Source organism: Thalassophryne amazonica, chromosome 9 (assembly GCF_902500255.1).
Source record: "Thalassophryne amazonica chromosome 9, fThaAma1.1, whole genome shotgun sequence".
Classification (NCBI taxonomy): domain Eukaryota; kingdom Metazoa; phylum Chordata; class Actinopteri; order Batrachoidiformes; family Batrachoididae; genus Thalassophryne; species Thalassophryne amazonica.
This window is the reverse complement of record NC_047111.1, coordinates 90,830,477-90,857,273: the sequence shown is the minus strand read 5'-3', so window position 1 is coordinate 90,857,273 and position 26,797 is coordinate 90,830,477. Positions and strand designations below refer to the sequence as shown.

Genomic DNA, 26,797 nt, shown 5'->3' with positions numbered 1-26,797 from the left:
AAATACAGCGCATCTCCATAGGACGCATCAACTTCCTCTAAAAAGGCATAGAACTAGCTGTGCTGTAAGGCTCTGGATCTGATGAAATTGATGCATTTCACGACAACAGACATCACATTGTCAGACTTTAAGCACTTGCTGCACAGCGCCTGCTGGTGGATAATGCAGTGCAAAGCAAAACTGCAGAATCTGCACCTTCCTCCTCCAATTTTTTTTGAACAAGCACTACGAGTCAGTTTTTCCTGCTCAATTGTGTCACGACGTAACTTGTTTCAAGTGCTGCATCGGCCTCCTTTCTGGCTCTCTGGAACAAATTTTGTTGAGATGCAGCTCGCTGTGTCCACTCTTCTCCCTCAAACTTTGCATACTGCTCCGCATGTTTAGTTAAAAAATGCCGTTTGAGATTATATTCCTTCAGAACAGCAACTTTCTGCTTGCAGATAAGGCAGGTGGTGTTCCCCTTAAACTCCACAAAGAAATAATAATTTTCCCACCTCTCCTGAAACACTCTGTGCTCGACATCAACTTATCTTTTATCCTTTGACAGAGATTTTGATTTACGCTGTGAGGGCGCTGCCAGTGTGCCGAATGTTTTTTTTTTTTTGGCTTGTTTCGGTTCACGCAGTAAATATGCTGCGTTCAGGGTCTCCTCGGAAATCGGAAATTTCTTTCTCAGTCCCGACAGTGGGCCGGATTTCACTATAAATTGATATCAAGTGGCGGGCTGGATGAAATGATCTCCCGGCCCGGATTTGGCCCATGGGCCATGAGTTTGAGACCCTGGTCATAAAGGAACAAAACCGAAACTAAAAGAAAAACACAGTGAACGCCAACCTTGACGTTTAAACAAAATCAAAACGAAACACGCGAAGGTGTGCACACACACATTCCAGCCATTTGTGGCTGTGCGCACAGCCGCAAACAGCTGGAGTGTGCGAGTGCACACAGCCGTTTCAGCCGTATGAAGTGTGCGTAGAACCGTTCCAGCCACAAACGTCTGGAGTGTGCGTAAATAGTTAAAGTAGTTGATAAAAAGTTCTTGCTGCTATTGTTTCTATATGACATTGTTACTTTCCGTTCCAAACATGGAGGAGTCACGGTCAGCTCGTCGGATCTTTAGTTATCGATCCATTCAGATATCATCAACGTTCGTGCAAGACATCGGACTTGGGATGAAGTTGGACGACAGTCAAATGGGACGCTGATGGTATGGGAACTACGCGAACGATGAGGAACCGTCAACACAGACGGCAAAAAGGAATATGGATGAACCAAAGTTGTCATCGGGGTTTCATTCACCTTTTTTCAACAGTTTGAAAATTCTGACGAAGTTGTTCTTTTTGCCGCAACGAGTTTAGGAGTAGAAGAAGAAGCCAGCCTCTGCTGCTGTATATTAGCCTCAGTGTTTGGCACACTATTTGGGACAACGTGTTGTGATCAAATGATGGACTGGATTTTATTTGAGTTTCCAGAACATGAAGTCAGCGTCTGTGAATATTCCGCTTCATCATTTAATAATTAATGACGGATTGGATTATCACACGTGGGTTGAACTCTCTCAGGGTATGTTCTTGTTACTTTGTGCTTTTCAATCTTATTTATGTGTATTTGATGTGTGTGAGGTGGGGGATTCTGCAGCCAAAAAGCAACCCAGATAGATGTGCTGTTGTAAGTCTGAGCATGAAACTAAGTGGCTGCAGATAGGGCAGTCACAATTATTACATTATTTGCCAATCGTGATTATTTTTCATATTCGTGAATATTTTTAATAATCGCGATTACCGTGAATTACTCATTTTATCCACAAAGTTGCATAAAACGACTCAGTCATCGTGCAGCAGCAGCCACACGCAGCCTCGCTGCCTCTGTTTCCTCTCATCTTGGTCGGATGGTTAGCGAGGGTCGGATAATAACACGGAGCGTGAGGAGGTTCTGGTTCCAAAGCCACGTAACACGGCACCGCTCTGGATGCATTTCGGTTTTAAGAAGGGCTGCCACGACTAGTCGACTAGTCACGACTACGTTGACGATTGAAATCATTAACAACTAATTTAGTAGTTGACGAGTCATTTATTTTATTTAAGTCTTTGTTTTTCCTCTCAATTCATAGTTTTAGGCAGCCGTCCTGCCGTCATTTGGACGTTCAAATTTTGAATAAGATGGCAGATTAGAACAGTGGTCGTCTTATTCAAAGCTGTTTAAAATGGGTAGTTTACCAAAGGAGCTGTGTGTGTGCGCATGTGCGTGCGGCGTCAACTCTCTACGGACAGCGAGGGAGGGAGTGAGATTCCTGAACAGAGGCACGAGACGTTACTTTCTGCTGTGAACCATCGGTGCACTTAAGACAGCGAGTAGAGAGAGGATTTTAACCTGAGTTAACATGTTTAAAAAAGACAAAAACAAACAAACAAAAAAAAAAAACACCGTGGAGCTGCCTTTACTCTCTGTACTTTCTCTACACGTGTGGTTCTGATGGCACCGTCCTGTTCACACCATGTGCGCGTCGTATACTGAATTTATGAGATCGCGAAATGAAATAAATGGTCAAATATCCTTAAAACATCCTTAAAAATGAGAATATATAAATGAACTGAGCAAAAATTACACAGGTTTAAAAAAAAAAACCCTGCTGTGGAGAAGCTGTGCAGAGGCACAGATCATACGTAACGATCATACTCTTAACATCTGTTTATTTTCCAAAGGTATGTATTTGTTCAATCTTGAGCTTAATGTAGTGTTCAAGCACAAAACGTGACTGATGAGGGAAAAAAGGATGACTTCATCACACTAAAATGAACTGGAGTCAGAATAAAAATACAAGCTGCTGATTTCTGTTGTTTTTCAAAGTTATTAAGCTCTAGCTATATGTTTTAATTATTTCAAAGTGAGTTGCTTCTTATTGAAAATAAAGCATTACAACAGTCCAGTCTGGAAGAAATAAACACATGTATCAAAGTCTCAGCATCAGCCACAGACAGGATGGGACAAATCTTCACCACATTTCGCAGATGGAAGAAGGCAGTCCTTGTAATGACTCTAATGTGGGGGCCAAAAGACAATGTAGGATCGAAAAGTACTCCAAGATTCCTGACTGTGTCCGTATGATGCACAACACACGAACCCAAATTAAGCGCCAGCTGGTCAAAAAGATGCCGATGTCTGGCTGGACCAAGAACCATCATTTCAGTCTTATCAGAATTCAAGAGTAGGAAATTACTAGACAACCAACTTCTCATAGATATAAGACAATCTTCTAAGGCTTTTATATGGACAAGATTACCAGCAGTTACCGGCACGTACAATTGAGTATCATCAGCATAACAATGAAAGGCAATCCGGTAATGCCGCAGAATATGCCCAAGGGGCGCTATATAAAGTGAGAAAAGCAAGGGGCCTAACACAGAACCCTGTGGAACCCCAAATTTCATTTCACCAAGGCCAGAAGTAGTGTTATTATACACAATACAATAAAAACGACTGGACAAGTATGACGTCAACCAAACCAGAACACTTCCTGTAATCCCAAAGTAATTTCCCAGCCACTAATATCCAAAGGCACTAAAACCATTGTGGTGTCCGAATCCATTGCACACAGAAAATCATTCACCACTCTGGTAAGCGCTGGTGGAGTGATGTTTTCTAAAAGCAGACTGAAATGGCTCAAAAAGATCATTCTCAGTAAGATGGTCTACAAGTTGCTGTGAGACCACTTTTTCCAGAATTTTAGAACAGAAAGACAGATTTGATATCGGCCTGTAATTACTCAATACGTCAGGGTCAAGACCAGATTTCTTAAGCAGTGGTTTAATCACTGCAGATTTAAAGCACCCAGGAACAGAACCAGAGCTTAAAGAAAGATTAACAATTTCCAGCACAGACAGCCCAAGAACGGGCCACAAATCCTTAAACAATTTTGTTCATATAGGATCAAATAGGCAGGTTGTGCTTTTTGTAGACTTCACGAGCTTTGCTAGCGCGTCTAGTGAAATACTATCAAATTCTGTAAATCTAGGTGTCACCTCATTATTAACACCCACGCCCACAGCAGGGTGTAGTGATTGAGCCAAAGCATGTTTAGATATGCTCAATCTAATGTCTTTTATTTTCTTCTCAAAGTACTCCAAGAAGTCTTGAGCCATAAACAGAGAAAGACTAACAGGTGACCGACCATGGATGAGAAATGCTACAGTATCAAACAAAAATTTTGAGTTGTGCTTATTTTTATTGATCAAATCCGAATAGTAAGCCTGGTCCATAGCACATGTTATACTCTGCAACTGCAGAGTACCATGCAGAGTGGAACATCTCTTATTTAGAGCTATGCCACTTCCGTTCCAGACCTCTAGCCTTCTGCCTGAGGTCCCGCAAGTAACCATTAAACCAAGGCGACTGCACTTTGGGAAGGCAAGGCCTTAATAAAGGAGGTGCAATCTCATCAAGTGTAGTTTTGAGTATCGAATTCAAACCATCCACCAGACTGTCCACTGATTGAGCATTCTGCAAAGCTGAAGCTAAAAGACCAGGCAATCTGGCTTCAAGTTCAGTCCTAGTTGAAGGTTTAATGCGTCGCCGCAGTAATAGGCCAGGCTCCACTAAACGCAGTAATGTAAATGTAAACTTAGTAAGTGAATGGTCAGAGACCACCGATGCAAGGGGCAGTATACCGATATTCATGACAGCAATACCATGTACCAGAACCTAATCCAGGGTATTACCACTAACATGTGTCAAGCCCTGAATACACTGCTGAAATCCCAATGCATCTATAATCTCCATAAATGATTTACAGAGGGGATCAGAGGGCCGATTCATATGAATGTTAAAATCACCCATAATCAAAATGTTATCAGCACTAGTTGACAAGTTAGAAACAAACTCACCAAATTCATCCAGGAATTCAGAATATGGGCTAGGGGGCCTATAAACAAGGACAAAATAACACGACTGATGTCCATACTTCTGCCCCAAACAATATGTAACATCATGGGTAGAGCAGAGAATCAGATGCTCAAACGATCCATACCTGCGACCCCCAACAGCTACTAATGTAAACCTAGACTTATAAATAAAAGCAATACCCCCGCCTTGCCTCATACCACGGGAAACATGACTAAATGTGTATGTCGGTGGGCAGGCTTTATTTAGGGGAAGAACAATTATAGGTTTAAGCCAGGTTTCACACAAACCAATCATATCCAAATGGTGATCCACAATTAAATCATTGATCAACATAGATTTTGAAGACAATGATCTAACATTTATAAGATCCAAACTAAGGACCTCGTCAGAGTTGACAATTGGATTATTTGAGTTTATAGGTGGTTCCAAAATAACATTTTTAAGGTACCTAAAAATAGGTTTAGGCCTGATACACTCCACATGGATCGCAGGCATCAGACATGAAATATTTAATACAGCAGGAACAACCAGCAGGCCATCCTCGACTCCAATGTAGTAATAGGCATTAAATCTGAAAAACATATCCCCCTGTAAATTCTACGAACACGTCGACGGGAGCAGGCCACAGTCTCAATCTGATAAATCCCCCCCACCCCCCAAAAAAACACTTTCAGCACCTCGGATTGTCCGCACTAAATTCCCCGCTAAACTACTGGATCCCACACCCACATTCATCCCATGTTCTGCGACCTGCTGTATATTCCAAGTGTTACCCTCCCTGCAGAGCCCTATCTATATTCACGGACAAGATGGCAGCTCCCTCTCTAGTAGGGTGAAAGCCATCTGGCATCAACAAATCACGCCGGCCCCAGAACAAAGCCCAATTATTGACAAAACCAAAACCATGTTGTGTACAAAACTGTGCCAGCCACTTATTTAATAACAGCCTGCTAAAAACCTTATCACCACCCGGGAGGGGAGGGGACCAGAAACTGATGGGGATTCAATTCCTCACAATGCGATACGATGCGATTTGGTGCAATATGATTAATGGTGGATATTGACAAGATTTTATTAATATCGATGCCATTATCGATCCGATTCTTTATCAATTCCCTTATCAATACCTCTTGTGAATTTTCTGTGTACTAAAAGTAGGCTTTACAGGTTTTCTGTGTCAACAACATTTTATTGAGTCTTAAAGTAAATCAATATGAAAATGAACATTGGATCCTTGATGTACATGGTGGATCTTTGATCTCTGGAAAGAAATAAACAAAACCTATAGTTTCTGTCAAAAGCATTTCCTTTCAGATATTAATAACACAAATGTAACTCAATAGCCTCTGAGCTGAGCTCTTCAGCCGGCTGATGTGGAGAAAAAAAAAAAAATGGTTTCGGTCAGTTGTAGTTTATTGTTTATTATAACGTTTGAAAAGATGTGTCATTTGATTTAAAATGGCGATTCGCTCTGAAGTTATTAATTCTGACCATAATCTGCATGGCTCTTTGCAGATGTGAACTTAGTCCCACAAAACAGAGGATATTATGATTATTATTATTATTATTTCCATTACCTGATGGCCAACTTCAGTTTATGCACGGCTGGTGCTCACGGCAGTGAACCGCTTGTCACGCCAGGGAACTATTGTGTAAAACCCTGGAGTGGAATGGCCTGGATGATTCTCAGTGCTTGCCAGCAACAGGAGTCCAAGTTCGTGACTTTAATCCACACAAAGGTGACTCACAATTGACATCTTTATATGGTTTTGAGAAGGGTTAATAAAGAAATTGCTGACCTGCCGCTGGAAGCAAAGCAAAGAACCAGCGAACAGCGGGCCAAAGCGCTGCTTTGTTGCTTTAAGCAGACCCACTATAGTCTGCAATCACAGAGAAATGATCATATCCCAATAAACACCCTCAAAAAGAATGACCGCTATGGTGTCCTGAATTGAAGGGCCGATAAGGGAATCGTTACTGATGTCAACATTTTTGTTGTAGTAGAAATGTGCTTTCTGGCTTCTGTCCGTGGTGCATTCAATGTGCATCGAGGAGGGGGGAGAGAAAGAAAGAAAAAAAAAAAAAAAAAATCAATGCAAGCAGGCAGCGACGGGTCCATCACGATTCAACCCGTCAATTGAATCAATGTACACTGAATGAATCGATTCACTCACATTGCACGTTTGTATCTAGATACCAATTCATACTGATTCATCTCCATACACCTAGTATACAATGTTTTTTAATACAGCATTGACTGGAGTGAGAATGCACTTTAACATGGAATTAAAGAATGTCCACAACACATGGCCGGGGATGAATACCAAAAGTTTTTATTAGTACTGCAAAATTAGGGATGATAAATCTGAATCACTGTTGTGGGATGCTTTCAAATGCTTACAATGCCTGTGTTTTGGAACACTGCACCGGAGTCTGTATCAAAAGGATCAAATCAAATCAATTTTATTTATATAGCGCCAAATCACAACAAACAGTTGCCCCAAGGCGCTTTATATTGTAAGGCAAGGCCATGCAATAATTACGGAAAAACCCCAACGGTCAAAACGACCCCCTGTGAGCAAGCACTTGGCGACAGTGGGAAGGAAAAACTCCCTTTTAACAAGAAGAAACCTCCAGCAGAACCAGGCTCAGGGAGGGGCAGTCTTCTGCTGGGACTGGTTGGGGCTGAGGGAGAGAACCAGGAAAAAGACATGCTGTGGAGGGGAGCAGAGATCAATCACTAATGATTAAATGCAGAGTGGTGCATACAGAGCAAAAAGAGAAAGAAACACTCAGTGCATCATGGGAACCCCCCAGCAGTCTAAGTCTATAGCAGCATAACTAAGGGATGGTTCAGGGTCACCTGATCCAGCCCTAACTATAAGCTTTCGCAAAAAGGAAAGTTTTAAGCCTAATCTTAAAAGTAGAGAGGGTGTCTGTCTCCCTGATCTGAACTGGGAGCTGGTTCCACAGGAGAGGAGCCTGAAAGCTGAAGGCTCTGCCTCCCATTCTACTCTTACAAACCCTAGGAACTAAAAGTAAGCCTGCAGTCTGAGAGCGAAGCGCTCTATTGGGGTGATATGGTACTATGAGGTCCCTAAGATAATATGGGACCTGATTATTCAAAACCTTATAATTAAGAAGAAGAATTTTAAATTCTATTCTAGAATTAACAGGAAGCCAATGAAGAGAGGCCAATATGGGTGAGATATGCTCTCTCCTTCTAGTCCCTGTCAGTACTCTAGCTGCAGCATTTTGAATTAATTTTCAGGGAACTTTTAGGACAACCTGATAATAATGAATTACAATAGTCCAGCCTAGAGGAAATAAATGCATGAATTAGTTTTTCAGCATCACTCAGACAAGACCTTTCTAATTTTAGAGATATTGCGCAAATGCAAAAACGCAGTCCTACATATTTGTTTAATATGCGCACTGAATGACATATCCTGATCAAAAATGACTCCAAGACTCACAGTATTACTAGAGGTCAGGGTAATGCCATCCAGAGTAAGGATCTGGTTAGACACCATGTTTCTAAGATTTGTGGGCCAAGTACAATAACTTCAGTTTTATCTGAGTTTAAAAGCAGGAAATTAGAGGTTATCCATGTCTTTGTCTGTAAGACAATCTTGCAGTTTAGCTAATTGGTGTGTGTCCTCTGGCTTCATGGATAGATAAAGCTGGGTATCATCTGCGTAACAATGAAAATTTAAGCAATGCTGTCTAATAATACTGCCTAAGAGAAACATGTATAAAGTGAATAAAACTGGTCCTAGCACAGAACCTTGTGGAACTCCATAATTAACCTTAGTCTGTGAAGAAGATTCCCCATTTACATGAACAAATTGTAATCTATTAGATAAATATGATTCAAACCACCGCAGCGCAGTGCCTTTAATACCTATGGCATGCTCTAATCTCTGTAATAAAATTTTATGGTCAACAGTATCAAAAGCAGCACTGAGGTCTAACAGAACAAGCACAGAGATGAGTCCACTGTCTGAGGCCATAAGAAGATCATTTGTAACCTTAACTAATGCTGTTTCTGTACTATGATGAATTCTAAAACCTGACTGAAACTCTTCAAATAGACCATTCCTCTGCAGATGATCAGTTAGCTGTTTTACAACTACCCTTTCAAGAATTTTTGAGAGAAAAGGAAGGTTGGAGATTGGCATATAATTAGCTAAGATAGCTGGGTCAAGTGATGGCTTTTTAAGTAATGGTTTAATTACTGCCACCTTAAAAGCCTGTGGTACATAGCCAACTAATAAAGATAGATTGATCATATTTAAGATCGAAGCATTAATTAATGGTAGGGCTTCCTTGAGCAGCTTGGTAGGAATGGGGTCTAATAGACATGTTGATGGTTTGGAGGAAGTAACTAATGAAAATAACTCAGAACAATCGGAGAGAAAGAGTCTAACCAAATACCGGCATCACTGAAAGCAGCCAAAGATAACGATATGTCTTTGGGATGGTTATGAGTCATTTTTTCCTCCAATAGTTAAAATTTTATTAGCAAAGAAAGTCATGAAGTCATTACTAGTTAAAGTTAAAGGAATACTTGGATCAATAGAGCTCTGACTCTTTGTCAGCCTGGCTACAGTGCTGAAAAGAAACCTGGGGTTGTTCTTATTTTCTTCAGTTAGTGATGAGTAGTAAGATGTCCTAGCTTTACGGAGGGCTTTTTTTTATAGAGCAACAGACTCTTTTTCCAGGCTAAGTGAAGATCTTCTAAATTAGTGAGATGCCATTTCCTCTCCAACTTACGGGTTATCTGCTTTAAGCTGCGAGTTTGTGAGTTATACCATGGAGTCAGGCACTTCTGATTTAAGGCTCTCTTTTTCAGAGGAGCTACAGCATCCAAAGTTGTCTTCAATGAGGATGTAAAACTACTGATGAGATACTCTATCTCACTCACAGAGTTTATGTAGCTACTCTGCACTGTGTTGGTATATGGCATTAGAGAACATAAAGAAGGAATCATATCCTTAAACCTAGTTACAGCGCTTTCTGAAAGACTTCTAGTGTAATGAAACTTATTCCCCACTGCTGGGTAGTCCATCAGAGTAAATGTTATTAAGAAATGATCAGACAGAAGGGAGTTTTCAGGGAATACTGTTAAGTCTTCAATTTCCATACCATAAGTCAGAACAAGATCTAAGATATGATTACAGTGGTGGGTGGACTCATTTACATTTTGAGCAAAGCCAATTGAGTCTAATAATAGATTAAATGCAGTGTTGAGGCTGTAATTCTCAGCATCTGTTAATTATGGAGTTCCACAAGGTTCTGTGCCACGACCAATTTTATTCACTTTATACATGCTTCCTTTAGGCAGTATTATTAGACGGCATTGCTTAAATTTTCATTGTTACACAGATGATACCCAGCTTTATCTATCCATGAAGCCAGAGTACACACACCAATTAGCTAAACTGCAGGATTGTCTTACAGACATAAGGACATGGATGACCTCTAATTTCCTGCTTTTAAACTCATAAAACTGAAGTTATTGTACTTGGCCCCACAAATCTTAGAAACATGGTGTCTAACCAGATCCTTACTCTGGATGGCATTACCCTGACCTCTAGTAATACTGTGAGAAATCTTGGAGTCATTTTTGATCAGGATATGTCATTCAAAGCACATATTAAACAAATACGTAAGACTGCTTTTTTGCATTTACGCAATCTCTCTAAAATTAGAAAGGTCTTGTCTCAGAGTGATGCTGAAAAACTAATTCATGCATTTATTTCCTCTAGGCTGGACTATTGTAATTCCTTATTATCAGGTTGTCCTAAAAGTTCCCTGAAAAGCCTTCAGTTAATTCAAAATGCTGCAGCTAGAGTACTGACGGGGACTAGAAGGAGAGAGCATCTCTCACCCATATTGGCCTCTCTTCATTGGCTTCCTGTTAATTCTAGAAAAGAATTTAAAATTCTTCTTCTTACTTATAAGGTTTTGAATAGTCAGGTCCCTTCTTATCTTAGGGACCTCATAGTACCATATCACCCCAATAGAGCGCTTCGCTCTCAGACTGCAGGCTTACTTGTAGTTCCTAGGGTTTGTAAGAGTAGAATGGGAGGCAGAGCCTTCCGCTTTCAGGCTCCTCTCGTGTGGAACCAGCTCCCAATTCGGATCAGGGAGACAGACACCCTCTCTACTTTTAAGATTAGGCTTAAAACTTTCCTTTTTGCTAAAGCTTATAGTTAGGGCTGGATCAGGTGACCCTGAACCATCCCTTAGTTATGCTGCTATAGACTTAGACTGCTGGGGGGTTCCCATAATGCATTGAGTGTTTCTTTCTCTTTTTGCTCTGTATGCACCACTCTGCATTTAATCATTAGTGATTGATCTCTGATCCCCTCCACAGCATGTCTTTTTCCCGGTTCTCTCCCTCAGCCCCAACCAGTCCCAGCAGAAGACTGCCCCTCCCTGAGCCTGGTTCTGCTGGAGGTTTCTTCCTGTTAAAAGGGAGTTTTTTCTTCCCACTGTTGCCAAGTGCTTGCTCACAGGGGGTCGTTTTGACCGTTGGGGTTTTTCCGTAATTATTGTATGGCTTTGCCTTACAATATAAAGCGCCTTGGGGCAACTGTTTGTTGTGATTTGGCGCTATATAAATAAAATTGATTTGATTTGATCTGTGTGGATGTTAAAATCGCCCACTATAATTATCTTATCTGAGCTAAGCACTAAGTCAGACAAAAGGTCTGAAAATTCACAGAGAAACTCACAGTAACGACCAGGTGGACGATAGATAATAACAAATAAAACTGTTTTTTGGGACTTCCAATTTGGATGGACAAGACTAAGAGTCAAGCTTTCAAATGAATTAAAGCTCTGTCTGGGTTTTGGATTAATTAATAAGATGGAATGGAAGATTGCTGCTAATACTCCGACTCGGCCCGTGCTACGAGCGTTCTGGCAGTTAGTGTGACTCGGGGGTGTTGACTCATTGAAACTAACATATTCATCCTGCTGTAACCAGGTTTCTGTAAGGCAAAATAAATCAATATGTTGATCAATTATTATATCATTTACTAACAAGGACTTAGAAGAGAGAGACCTAATGTTTAATAGACCACATTTAACTGTTTTAGTCTGTGGTGCAGTTGAAGGTGCTATATTATTTTTTCTTTTTGAATTTTTATGCTTAAATAGATTTTTGCTGGTTATTGGTGGTCTGGGAGCAGGCACCGTCTCTACGGGGATGGGGTAATGAGGGGATGGCAGGGGGAGAGAAGCTGCAGAGAGGTGTGCAAGACTACAACTCTGCTTATATAAGGATATATCACGTGCTACGTCACAACGGGCATCATTACATCTCTAACTCTGTTGAAACACATTATGTAATTTTGCACCCTCTGGTGCAAATTACAACAAACCAGGTGAATGAACTATACACAGTTTTAATTCAAAGAGGTAATGTTCAAGTGGTTAAAGTGGTGGGCTTAAGTTATGACCAGAGGATCCAAATCTCTGTCAAACCAGAACAATCACTAAGGGCCCCTGGGCAAGGTCCTTAATCCCCAAATTGCTCCTGGTCTGTATGAGCACCTTGTACAGCAGTACCTTGACATTGGTGTGTGGATGGATGAATGTGAGGCCATGAAAGCACTGTATGAATGCATTTCCATTCAAAATTTACATAAACAATACTTAAACTGCATATCTGACTGCAGTCAACAAGTTATTTACCAGATTATAAATCATTTGCAGCCCCGATATTGCTGATAAAAATAACACTGTCAGAAAAATGCAACACAAATCCACAGCAATTCTGATCTATAATTGTTGCGTAACCTTTGAAACTGGCTTTTAGCTGCCTGAAAGTCAGCCTGTGCCCCGTTACAGCCCATTTCATGCTCTGACTTATGCCAGTACGTCAATGCAGGTTGCTTTTTTGTATTCAGAAAAATAAAACATCAAATATGTCTAAATAAGATTGGATAAGCACCAAGTGTTAATAAATATCACACCCTGAGAGATACATCCCGCTGTTTTCACTCCAACTGTGCTCATCCTTGGGAAAAATATACAACTAATAAACGTCAGGATGGTGTTGCTGGAACTTATAAACAAGCATACCTGTTCACCATTTCGACATATGTATAGTCAAAGCCCACAAAAAACACAGATTTCGAGCTGCAAAAAATGCTGGTTTTCTCATTCGTATCAATGAAAAACGCAAAGGCAACGCCACTGAAATTCAGACTCAGACTCACTTTTATTGTCACTCGATCCTTACAGGCAGAATGAAATGCAGTTTCTCCAGGTCTTGGTGTGTTAACGGTCAAATTTTTTTTTTAACCTACCTATTGTATAAACTTTTGCAATGTACAATATGCGCACCCCTGTGGCCATAGAATATATACACAAGGCACAGGGTCGGCAACAGCAGCAGCGTTAGAGTATTAAGAAAGTGACAATGTGCATGTAGTGCAATGTTCACAGTTTGGTGGTGGATGTTGAACTGTTCAACTGTCTGACAGCATTCGGGTAGAAGCTGTTTTCAGTCTGGATGTTTATGCCCGGATGCTGCACAACCTCCTTCCAGAGGGAAGTTGTGTGAACAAACTGTGCGTAGGGTGGGTGGAGTCTTGGAGGATGCAGGTGGCTTTGTCTCTACATCTGGAGATGCAGATGTCCCCAATGGGTGGTAAGCTGCATCCGATGGTCCCCTGTGCAGACTTCACCATCCGCTGCAGCGCTTTCTTCTCCACCACCGTGCAGCCACCATACCACACAGGGAGGCAGCAGGACAGGACACTCTCCACTGCACAGCTGTAGAAGGCCCTGAGGACCTCAGCATTCAGTCCGGCCCTTCCCAATTTCCTCAAAAAATAGAGACGTTGGTGGGCTTTCTTGATGACAGCCGTGGTGTTGGTGTGCCAGGTGAGAGTGTTGGAGAGGTGGACTCCAAGATACCTGATGGAGGAGACGATCTCCACCGCTGCTCTGTTGATGTAGGGGGGGAGGGCATAGTGGGGGCTGACCTGCGGAAGTCAATAACTATCTCCTTGGTCTTCTGGGTGTTGAGGATGAGGCTGTTGTCTCCGCACCGCCGTGTCAGGTTCTCCACTTCTCGCCTGTACGCTGCCTCATCCCCTTGGCTAATGAGCCCGATCAACGCTGTATCGTCTGCGAACGTTCCCTGCAGGCTAACATTTCTGAGCGTTTATCAGGAGCCGATGAAATCAAACTAAATTCCTCATGTTTATGACTTACATGTATAAAACTCAGGGCATATGACACCAAAAATAAAACAATACACCAATATTAATAGTCAGCTGATATTAACATTTCATTTACCAGAGATGTGCACTTTAAATTGACCATAGGTTTGCGTGCGAACGGAAATGTGTTTGTCTGTCTATACAGTGAGGAAAATAAGTATTTGAACACCCTGCGATTTTGCAAGTTCTCCCACTTAGAAATCATGGAGGGGTCTGAAATTTTCATCTTAGGTGCATGTCCACTGTGAGAGACATAATTAAAAAAAAAAAAAAAAATCAGTAAATCACAATGTATGATTTTTTTTAATAATTTATTTGTATGTTACTGCTGCAAATAAGTATTTGAACACCTACCAACCAGCAAGAATTCTGGCTCACACAGACCTGTTAATTTTTCTTTAAGAAGCCCTCTTATTCTGCACTCTTTACCTGTATTAATTGCACCTGTTTGAACTTATCTGTATAAAAGACACCTGTTCACACAATCAATCACACTCCAACCTGTCCACCATAGCCAAGACCAAAGAGCTGTCTAAGGACACCAGGGACAAAACTGTAGACCTTCACAAGGCAAGCAGCTTGGTAGAAGAACTCTGATACTGTGGTAGAACTAAACTTTGAAATAAAAACAATATTGATTCTGGAGGGAGGGGTCTCCCCCAGAAAGTTTTTAAAACAGCAAGTCAAATTTTGTGTATTCTGGTGAATTTTAATTGGTATGAAACCCTCTGAAACAAAATTCACTTCAAACTGTGAAATAAAAACACAGTATTGATTATGGGGTGTCTGGGGGATCTCCCCCAGAAACTTTTTAAAGACAGTAAGTCAAATTTTGTGTATTCTGGTGAATTTTAATGGGTATGAAGCCCTCTGAAACCTAAAAGTCACTCAAACTGTCAAGTAAAAACGCAGTATTTATTCTGGGGGTGCTCTTTAAAAGAGCATGTCAAATTTTGCATGCGCACTGAGAAACTTGAAACTGGCTTATTCACATTTAAACGGTAAAATGCTCTCACTCGTAAAACAAACGTAGCGCACCGCAAGTAAACTTCATCAAAGCCATTTAAAGATATCAATCGTGACTCACCTTTTTTGTCGATTAAAGTCACTAACCAGGACTTTGGTGCGATCAATAAAAGAGGCTCGTCCGCTGTGTCCCACCGGAGTTTTTATTCGTTCCTCATTAACGTGGCTTTTCCGAAGGGCAGCCAACCCTCAGACCACGTGTGTGCGCATATGTGTGGTTAAATTTTCCACATGAGAGAAATCCGTCGTGGTGACGGAGAACTTTAACCCATGAACTAAGGAGGGGCTCCATAAGAAGCATTTCAAGGTCCTGGAGTGGCCTGGCCAGTCTCCAGACCTGAACTCAATAGAAAATCTTGGGAGGGAGCTGAAACTCCAAACCTGAAAGATTTGGAGAAGATCTGTATGGAGGAGTGGACCAAAATCCCTGCTGCAGTGTGTGCAAACCAGGTGAAAAACTACAAGAAACGTTTGACCTCTGTAATTGCAAACAAAGGCTACTGTACCAAATATTAACATTGATTTTCACAGGTGTTCAAATACTTATTTGCCGCAGTAATATACAAATAAATTATTTTAAAAAAATCATACATTGTGATTTCTGGATTTTTTTTTTTTTAGATTATGTCTCTCACTAGTGGACATGCACCTAAGATGAAAATTTCAGACCCCTCCATGATTTCCAAGTCGGAGAACTTGCAAAATCGCAGGGTGTTCAAATACTTATTTTCCTCACTGTATGTGACCTTGTGATAGACTGGCGCCTTGTACCCTACTTCATGCCCAATGATTGTTGGGATAGGCTCTAGAACACCCCCCCCTCCCCCCGTAAACCTTCACTGGAGTGATATAGGATATAGAAAATAAATGAATGTTTAGCATTTGGCTTAGAACAGTTTCTTATTGGATGAAGTACAAGAAGCCATATTGTTACCCAGTTTGGATGAATTATTATCCAACTGCCGTTTCTGCACTTACTTGAAACCTTTCTTGTGTCTTTTTGAATAAATATGTCAATTGTGTAAATTGAATTACAGGTTATGTTTACGGTCAGATGTGTGTTTTGATCAACAGACCTTATCGGAGTTCCGCGCGCGCAGAGGTTGATGGGATGCCAGTGTTACAAACAAACCCCCGTGCTTCACTCGCTTCGGTAAAACAGTCAATATCGCTCATGAGCGCACGCTCTTCAAGGATGTTTTGCATCTAAATCACACCAATTTGACAACAAAATGATATTCAGAAGCTTTTCTGGTAGGAAATGAGTGTGCAAGTGAAAAACTTGCAAGTAAAACTGGTCACCAGCCTGCACAAAAACAGGCGCATGAAAAAGCTTAATGTCACTGTAGTGGAGGAGGGATCAGCAAGCACTAAAACAGGTAGAAAAATCATTAATAAATAAGCTTTATTATCACATACCTGCTTTAGCTCATAGCCAAGTTGAAGTGTTGGGTTTAGGTGCAGTTCTGTGGGCTTCCCATCAGTGAAGTGTACACTGCAGACACGAGAATTCTTGTTGGGTGTCCAGTTCTTTACATAGTCAGAGCCCAGCTGCTTTCTGTTCACTAACTTTGTCCATTCTGCTCTCCTGGCTAGCTCAGCTGGGAATGGGAATAGCTGAAACAGCCTTGGGCAATCACAATCCCCAGATGCAAACCTGCAGTTGTGTACCACACTCTCTGCTTCCATCTCTCAATAGATTATGTGCTATTCCCACAGTCTTTCACTGCACATATCCTGCCCATCTTGCCTCTACTACCAGCTGAACATCTGCTGCAAGTCTGGGAGCTGTGTATCACTGAAGTCCAATTGTTGAGAGAGAAATAAGCATGAATCGCTGATGTAAACAAAGCCTGATGCAACAGAAAGCAGTGCCTGACGTGCGCGTACGCGGGTTTGTTTGTAACGATAGCGGTGACCGGAAGTGGATTCCTGACATGCGCACTCGGAACTCTGATATGGTCTACTGCCCAGCGATACCGGAAGTGACGGGAAGTAAGTATGTGGTATCCGGTTTGGACTAATAACAGCAATTATCATTATTAATGTCTATGCAAATAACCGATAGCGGACAAGTGGCCACATCTATGAACCAGATCATAGCCTGGTTCACAGATGTGGCGTGTAAATACGTCAATAAGCAAAACGTTGCCTTTAGTCTATTTTTGCAGCTCTCCTCGTTGTTTGTTTGTTTGTTATAGCCTACCTCGGTTAGTTTTGCAGGAGCAAAAGGTCAGAAGTGATCAGCCACCACACCAGTAACATCTGTTTAACAGCAGGTAGTTCTAAGATAGCCGCGGTCACTTACCAGCTCGCCTGACATTCTGCCGACAGAGAGAGGATGAAGCTCTGCAAAGCGGTGAAAGCTTCTTCCACACGGTCCTACATTTCAGCATTGTGGCTCTGTAAAACGGCTAAAATCCTCAGATCAGGCAGCAACAGCTACACGGTACACTCCAAGGCCACAGGCAGGTCACACCAAAGGACTCATGGGTAATATCAGAGCCTCTTTCATCAGACAAGATAGATCACAACCACAAATCACAATCCCATTTGCAGTAGAAAATTAGGTTTAAAGTGTATTACCGCCACCTTCTGGATCGGAGTGTAGATTGGGACTGATTTACTGAGCTGAAATTATTGGTGCGGGGGATGCCTATAACTTACGTGCTTTTGTTTTTTTACAAGTAGACATTGTTCAGTCATCATTTCTGAATATTTTAGAGCAGTGGTGTATAAACTGTGAGGCATGCTCCCCCTGTGGGGCGCCAGAGTTCTTCAGGGGGGTGCAAAAAACAAAACAAAACAAAAATAAAACAACAACTGTAAACAGTGTTATCTACGGAAGCCGCCTGGGGACATGGTGGTTATTTTTTCCACTCAGATTATTGCGTTCCCTCATATTAAAGCTCATGCCTGTCAGAGCAGACAGTGTGTGGAATCAGGTGGAGAGACTGAACGCATATGCGCGCGCGCACGCACGCACACACACACACACACACACACACACACAGCAGACAGCAACAGGGTTCACGAAAGACAGTAAAAAAAAGAAAAGAAAACATAAACATTCATAAGGCACACTAACAGGTGTTGTGTAAGCCGGTTCAGACTCATTGTAAATTTTTGTAACATTCCATGTGGTCGCCATGATGCGATTAAAACTTATCAGGGTTAGTGTTAGGGTTAACCCTAACACTAACCCTACATGTGTCCTCCATACGTTGGGCAGATTGTGGTGGCTCAAGTAATCTCCTCCTTCGCATTTCGTTTCGCTTGTCATAATTGTCAGATGTCTCTGAGAACAGTTTGATCTGTCCATAATTGAGGCCTGGGACATCAACAACACATACAGGTTCCAGCTTCTCCTGAGATCTATCCTGCTTCCATTTCAATGGTGGTTCCTTATTACCTGGTGATTCCATAACTGGAATATTGGAGTGACTGATCAGCTACACTGTCTGGAATGACATGTAAAGAATTGTTATGTAACTGAATATGGATACTCTTTATTGGAAAAAGTATGTCAGTTGTCTTAAATATAATTAGTGCAACTTAAATAGGTTTAGTATATAATAACATTATTTACCCAACCCACTCTCAAGGCAAGTTCTGATTTAGCAGCACAAAATATACATTAATCTATTGGTTTGTGATATTGTGATGAAAAGTGCCTCATTTTCGTCACGGCAGCACAAATTCATTCTCATTCATTCCGTGATGGTTGCACAAAATTAAAAGGGGGGGGGGGTCGGGGGAAGGAGTAGGGTTAGGTTATGGTTAAGGTTAGGGTTGGAGGTAGGAGTAGGGTTAGTAATAGTGAGTTAAAAAAAAACTCTGTTACAAAAATTTGACTCATTTTGTGAAGGGAGCATGAAAAAAACAAACCATGAGACTGGGCTGTATTTACCATAGTTGAATTATAGTTTAATGTGACCTACAGAGCTTTTGACGTAATCATATACACCACCATGATTCATCATGAGCAATGCCAGATATATGTCATATGGTTTTAGAAGTCGAACTTCAGTTTCACTTCGGTACACTGTTTTAATTGATCAAAATGATACTATTAGTGATTGTTATTGCTAATATCAAGATGTATTGATGCTCTAGAGATGTTACTGAGCAATGTGATATGTCATATGTGTAGACTGAGTAAAAATTGAGTGAATAATGATATGTATGGAACAGCGAAAGGTTTGTACAAGAGCGTGGTGCGAAAACATAAATTTCACAGTATTTTCTACAACCTTTTTTGGTTAAATTTGGCTCATAGAAATAAGAATTATTTTCCTTTTATTATAGATTGTGCCATAATATTGTGTCGTTGTGACCTGCAGAGCTTTTCAAATAATTTTAGAAGTCAACATGCTTCATAATGAGCAATACCAGATATACATATTATATTACAAGTCGGATTTCAGTTTCACAACGGTACACCATTTCAGTCAGTCAAAATGATGCTAAAAATTATTGTTATTGCTAATATCACATTTATTTATACTCTAGAGATGTCCATGAACAATTTGATGTGTCATATGTATAGATTGAGTGACATTTGAGTGGATTATGATGTGCACCAAAATAACAAATGGTTTGTACATGAACATAGAGTGAAAATGTGAATTTTACGGTAGTATTAAAAATGATACTAATACTACTAGTGCAAATGAGTTTAAAGACTGCTACCTTCTCATTTGGTACCGTGGACATGCTAGGGCTTCAGAAAAAATAGGTTTCACTTGTGGGGGTGCATGGGGATCATATCTGGCCCCTGGACTATTGGTTCTGGGAGCAATGGGAAAAAAAACAACACGATGAATCAGCAGTTCAAGATGGCAGCATTTGGATAAATCACTTTGTGAATTATTTAGTAATATTACAAAAAACAATGAGGATACAATATATTCACTACATGGGACACATTGGAGGCCGTGATAAAAGACAACCAAAAACCCTCCAGATTAGCCAATGACAGAACAAGAACTAGAACTGATAGAAACCACCCAACGCCTGAAAACAACAAAAAGCTTTTTTAACTGATGTAATCCTACCTGAAATGATCAAATACTCAGACCACAAAATCAGACTGGCTATACACAAACTGTTCAGTTCTAAGACTTGGTACTTGACATGTGGAACAAAGGTTTAATTGCACTCATTCATAAGTTTGATAATAAATATGAGCCAAAGAACTACAGAGGGATCTGTGTCATGAGTAACAAGGGGAAAATATGCTGCAGCATCATTAAAAAATGAATTGTCAGTTTCTTCAATGATTACATTATATATTTTATATATATATGCCAAATCGGATTCTTCCCAAATTCCCACACAACAGATCATATACAGTACATTCGGAAAGTATTCACAGTGCTTCTGACAGGTTTTGAGTTTTGTTTGGTTATCTGTTTTTATTTCTGTCTTTTGATTTGGTTATTATTTTTCATATTTCATTGGTTTGTTTATTTTCTTGCTAGGTTTTTCTGCTTGGGTCTGTCTGTCTCTGCTTCGCTTGTCTTTCTCTTTGTTCTTGGTGATGGATGTTTCCCTTTCTCTGGCTACTGTTGTGTGGGCCGCTGAAGAGGAGGTACTGCTGGCCCACCACCACCAGAGGGCGCCCTGCCTGGAGTGCGGGCTCCAGACATCGGAGGGCGCTGCCGCCTCACAGGAGCAGCCAGGGTGACAGCTGTCACCCATCACCTGAGACAGCTGATATCAATCACCAGGGAGGTATATCAGCAGGATGGCATCTCCACCTCATTGCCGAGATATCGCTCTACTAAGGAGGTAACGAACTCAGCCATTTGTGTTATTCAGAGAAGTAATACTTTGTTGCTTGTGCTTAGGTCAGCTGGAGACCGTATTGGACGTGGTTGGATAAGTACTCACATTCCAATCCTACAGTGCTATTTTTGAGTAGAGGTGGAGGTGGTGTTTCCACCCTGTGTGTTGCTGGGTGCGGCCGCACCCACACCTGACTGTTTCTGTTCCTTGCCAGCAGTACCGGATCCGACGAGTGGAGGCAGTGGCCACCTGGGAGTTCGGGACTTGGCGGCTCCAGTATTTCCGGGGTTCGGTGGCAGAGGAGATCGGGTGGTTCCGGTTCGACTCGGACAGACGTCTCCTATCGTCGAGCCTGCCCACACGACACCATTGGAATTCGGCTTACTGCTATAATTGTAATCTGTTGTGTTTGTTGTGCGTGTTCACAACAGTAAAGCTTTGTGATTTGACTTCCTCCATTGTCCGTTCATTTGCGCCCCCTGTTGTGGGTCCGTGTACCTACACTTTCACAACAGCTACACCCTTGTTCCATGCACACCTGCTTCTGATTTGCTGATTGTCATCTGGGGTTATATAAGCTCACTGGGTGTATTTGTCCCTTGCCAGTTTGTCGTGCCTTGTGCCTTCATTCCATCTCTGTACCTGCGTTCCATAGTCCTGCCTGCCTCCTTGTGTGTTCCTGACCTCCTGCCTGTTGCATCGACCACCAATTTTGTACTGCTGCTTTCAATTTGACTGCCTACTCGTGTACAGACATCTGCAATCCACTACAGTAAAGCCTTCTATGAACCAGAGCTGTTTGTTCTAGCCGTGCATTTGTGACCAGCTATTCCTGACCATCCAGCCTGATAGAACAAACTGGCCAACAGTGGACACAGCCGGCTATAACCCGTTCCCGATGACAGTACGCCACCACAATAGGCAGCTCACGCAGGAAGAAGACCAGATCTCTCTTCTGGGTTTAGCTATGTTGCTAAATGCCAGGACTCGTTTATGGCGTCGGTGAGTGCCCAGATCAAATCAAATCAAATCAATTTAATTTATATAGCGCCAAATCACAACAAACAGTTGCCCCAAGGCGCTTCATATTGCAAGGCAAAAGCCATACAATAATCACAGAAAAACCCCAACGGTCAAAACGACCCCCTATGAGCAAGCACTTGGCGACAGTGGGAAGGAAAAACTCCCTTTTAACAGGAAGAAACCTCCAGCAGAACCAGGCTCAGGGAGGGGCAGTCTTCTGCTGGGACTGGTTGGGGCTGAGGGAGAGAACCAGGAAAAAGACATGCTGTGGAGGGGAGCAGAGATCAATAACTAATGATTAAATGCAGAGTGGTGCATACAGAGCAAAAAGAGGTGAATAAAAAGAAACAGTGCATCATGGGAACCCCCCAGCAGTCTAAGTCTATAGCAGCATAACTAAGGGATGGTTCAGGGTCACCTGATCCAACCCTAACTATAAGCTTTAGCAAAAAGGAAAGTTTTAAGCCTAATCTTAAAAGTAGAGAGGGTGTCTGTCTCCCTGATCTGAATTGGGAGCTGGTTCCACAGGAGAGGAGCCTGAAAGCTGAAGGCTCTGCCTCCCATTCTACTCTTACAAACCCTAGGAACTACAAGTAAGCCTGCAGTCTGAGAGCGAAGCGCTCTATTGGGGTGATAAGGTACTACGAGGTCCCTAAGATAAGATGGGACCTGATTATTCAAAACCTTATAAGTAAGAAGAAGAATTTTAAATTCTATTCTAGAATTAACAGGAAGCCAATGAAGAGAGGCCAATATGGGTGAGATATGCTCTCTCCTTCTAGTCCCCGTTAGTACTCTAGCTGCAGCATTTTGAATTAACTGAAGGCTTTTTAGGGAACTTTTAGGACAACCTGATAATAATGAATTACAATAGTCCAGCCTAGAGGAAATAAATGCATGAATTAGTTTTTCAGCATCACTCTGAGACAAGACCTTTCTAATTTTAAAGATATTGCGTAAATGCAAAAAAGCAGTCCTACATATTTGTTTAATATGCGCTTTGAATGACATATCCTGATCAAAAATGACTCCAAGATTTCTCACAGTATTACTAGAGGTCAGGGTAATGCCATCCAGAGTAAGGATCTGATTAGACACCATGTTTCTAAGATTTGTGGGGCCAAGTACAATAACTTCAGTTTTATGAGTTTAAAAGCAGGAAATTAGAGGTCATCCATGTCTTTATGTCTGTAAGACAATCCTGCAGTTTAGCTAATTGGTGTGTGTACTCTGGCTTCATGGATAGATAAAGCTGGGTATCATCTGCGTAACAATGAAAATTTAAGCAATACCGTCTAATAATACTGCCTAAGGGAAGCATGTATAAAGTGAATAAAATTGGTCCTAGCACAGAACCTTGTGGAACTCCATAATCAGTATCAACAGTATCAAAAGCAGCACTGAGGTCTAACAGAACAAGCACAGAGATGAGTCCACTGTCCGAGGCCATAAGAAGATCATTTGTAACCTTCACTAATGCTGTTTCTGTACTATGATGAATTCTAAAACCTGACTGAAACTCTTCAAATAGACCATTCCTCTGCAGATGATCAGTTAGCTGTTTTACAACTACCCTTTCAAGAATTTTTGAGAGAAAAGGAAGGTTGGAGATTGGCCTATAATTAGCTAAGATAGCTGGGTCAAGTGATGGCTTTTTAAGTAATGGTTTAATTACTGCCACCTTAAAAGCCTGTGGTACATAGCCAACTAATAAAGATAGATTGATCATATTTAAGATCGAAGCATTAATTAATGGTAGGGCTTCCTTGAGCAGCCTGGTAGGAATGGGGTCTAATAAACCAGATGGGACAATTACTGTCCATTCACCCTCTTCCAGCCATGTTGGAGCAGGCTCACTGCATCAGAACACAGAGGAGCCCATGCAACTGGGACATACTCATCTGTCTTCTGCTGAGAGCTAGCACCGACGTGAAGATGGTCTCTGATTTTACTGTGGACACTCTGGACATTTAATTAATAACTGTCAGGCCAGGGGTGCTACCATGTGGCCTAAGTTAGACTTGCGGGTGAGTCAAAGCTCTATTCTTCCATCCTCAGGACAAAACATTATTTCAGCTAAATTATCTCTGAAAATTCGTCAGCTTCCATGTCAGCTTTTGTTGATTCCAGTTCTGATGCTAACTTGATGTTGTCCTCTCTCGCCAGGTCCCTGCACCTTAGAATGTTTAAGCTCTCATGCCCTCTGGTGGTGCGAGCTGTGGATGGCCATTATTTGGGTTGTATTACTCACCATACTCAGTCTGTTAATATGATTATATCGGAGAACCACTCAGAATCAATCAGCTTTCATGTCTTTGATAGTATGACTCACCCAATAATCTTGGGGCACCCCTGGTTGCAACAACACAGTCCAAATTTCAGTTGGTCTAAGGGTGAAATCCTTTCTTGGGACACTGCTTGTAAAGTGACCTGTCTGTTGAAACCTGCTCATTCTCCGCCAAGTTCTAACCCCGATCTCACGGGGGTCCCGACATTTTACCATGATCTGGCTCTAGTATTCAGCAAAAGTAAAGCCAAATCACTGCCTCCTCACCGGGAGGACGACTTCGCCATCGAACTTCTCCCTATGGTAAGCCCACCTCGGGGAAGCTATTTTTCTCTGTTGGCACCCGAACGCAACATTATGAATGAGTTATTCAGGAGTCTCTGGTGGCAGTCTTGATTAGACCATCGTCATTGCCCGCATGGGCGAGGTTCTTTTTTGTGGAGAAAAAGGATAAGATGCTGCGCCCGTGTATAGATTACCATGGGCTTAATGATATTACTGTCAAAAATCACTATCCATTGCCACTCATTTCATCAGCATTTGAGCTAGAAGGAGCTAAGATTTTCACTAAACTAGATCTGCATAATGCTTACCATCTGGTCAGAATAAAGCTGGGTGAAGAATGGAAAGCCGCTTTTAATACCCCTTCCGGCCATTACGAATATCCACTCATGCCGTTTGGTCTTACCAACGCTTTTATGCAATTTAGTTAACGACTACTGAGAGAATATCTGAACAAATTTGTATTTGTATACTTAGACAACATTCCCATTTTTTTTCCTCCCAACTCAGAAACTCACACCTGCCATGTAAGTACCATTTTGCAAACATTACTGCGCCATGATCTCTTTGTCAAAGCCGAAAAGTGTGAATTTCGTAAATCTACAGTTTCTTTCTTGGGCTTCGTCATTTCTGAGAGGGAGATGCAAATGGACCCAGATAAGGTAGCAGCCGTGCATGACTGGGTGGTGCCAACTTCGTGGAAGGAAGTACAGAGATTCTTAGACTTTGCCAACTTCTACCAAAAATTCATTCGTAACTCCAGCACCGTTGCCGCTCCCCTGCACGTCATGTCTTCTCTCCGGCCAATTATCTGGACCCTGGAGTGTGATGTTTAGGGTCCTAAAGGAATGCTTTATTGTGGCCCCCGTGTTGCTCCTCCCTGACCCCACTTGACAGTTTGTGGTGGAAGTTGATGCTTCTAATGCTGGTGTGGGAGCGGTACTCTCCCAGCGAAACCCCTCTGATAATATGTTGCATCCGTGCATCTTTCGCAAAAGTTGACCTACAGCATTGGAGGCATGAACTGTTGGCCGTGTAAGTGGCCTTGGAGGAGTGGCTCCACTGGTTGGAGGGGGCACAGATGCCATTTTTAGTTCACACCAACCACACGAACTTAGAATACCGTATCTGTGAACTGCTAAGTAACTCAACTCTTGTCAGGCTAGGTCGGCTATCTTTTTCAGCTGTTTCGATTTCGTTCTGTTATCATCCTCTCTTCTGCCTCTTCCTTGTGGTCACTGCCAGTCTCACGTCGGGCTACCATCCACAGGCCAATGGACAATTGGAGAGACTTAACCAAGAACTGAAAAAGGGAATCCGTATACTTGCCTCACAACACCCAGCCACATGGTCTTCACAGCTATCATGGATAGAACTTGCTCATAACCACCTACCGTCAGCTTCTACCAGATGCTCACCATTTCATGTTGTTTTTGGTCATCAACCCTCTTTGTTTCTTCCCTCAGAGTCCACCTCGCACATCCCATCACCACTTAGCCTCATTCTCCACTGCCGATGAACCTGGGAGTGGGCAATAAGAGCACTGCTACGTTCATCCCAATCCTACAAATCCACAGCGGACAGAAAACATACTCCTGCGCCTCTGTATGCACCGGGTCAGAAGGTTTGTTCATTGGTACCTTCCCGGTCTCAAAGAATGTTAACCCTTTGTCTGTTTGTCTTCGTCTTCCTAGGTCCATGCGCATCCATCCAATGTTCCACGTCAGCCATATTAAATCAGTCAGATCCAGCCACTCCTTTGATATCATGGCTGTGTGCTTAGTGTCATTGGGCCTCATGTATCAAAGTTGCACACTTGTGGCGTAAATATACGGTGTAAATTTGAAGTACACCAAAGTTGCAGTGACATGTATCAAGCAGTGCGCACCTGCCCATTTCCAGCGTACGCCCGACGTGACCTTGATAAATGCGGCGGATGAAAACAATCGTAATTATAATAAACACGCCCATAAATATTCAGACTCCGCTTCAGACACACCCTCATTTTCCGACATGGAAGCCAGGAAGACGGCAAAGAAAAAGAATTCCACCAATCACGACGCATGCCAATAGAGCATCAAAAGCGGCCGTCGTATTAATTGTTTTGTAGTATAGTCAAAGAAGTGTTATAGTGGTCCGTCATTTATCGCGGGAGTTACGTTCTAAAAATAGCCCGTATTACGCGAAATCCGCGACGTAGTCAGCATTATTTTTTACAATTATAGACGTTTTAAGGCTGTAAAAC

At 41.9% G+C, this 26,797-nt stretch overlaps 1 protein-coding gene across 2 annotated transcripts in view; it reads right to left on the bottom strand.

Moving 5' to 3' along the window:
* aifm1 (apoptosis inducing factor mitochondrion associated 1) overlaps window positions 1-17,680 on the bottom strand; it is an 82,248-nt gene extending 64,568 nt beyond the window's left edge. For both annotated transcript variants that reach the window (XM_034178756.1, XM_034178757.1), the window contains exon 1: window positions 17,479-17,680. In XM_034178756.1, the coding sequence (XP_034034647.1) occupies window positions 17,479-17,566 (88 nt within the window). In that variant the 5' untranslated portion in view covers window positions 17,567-17,680. The remainder of the gene's footprint in view (window positions 1-17,478) is intronic.
* Between the last annotated feature and the right edge of the window lie 9,117 nt (window positions 17,681-26,797).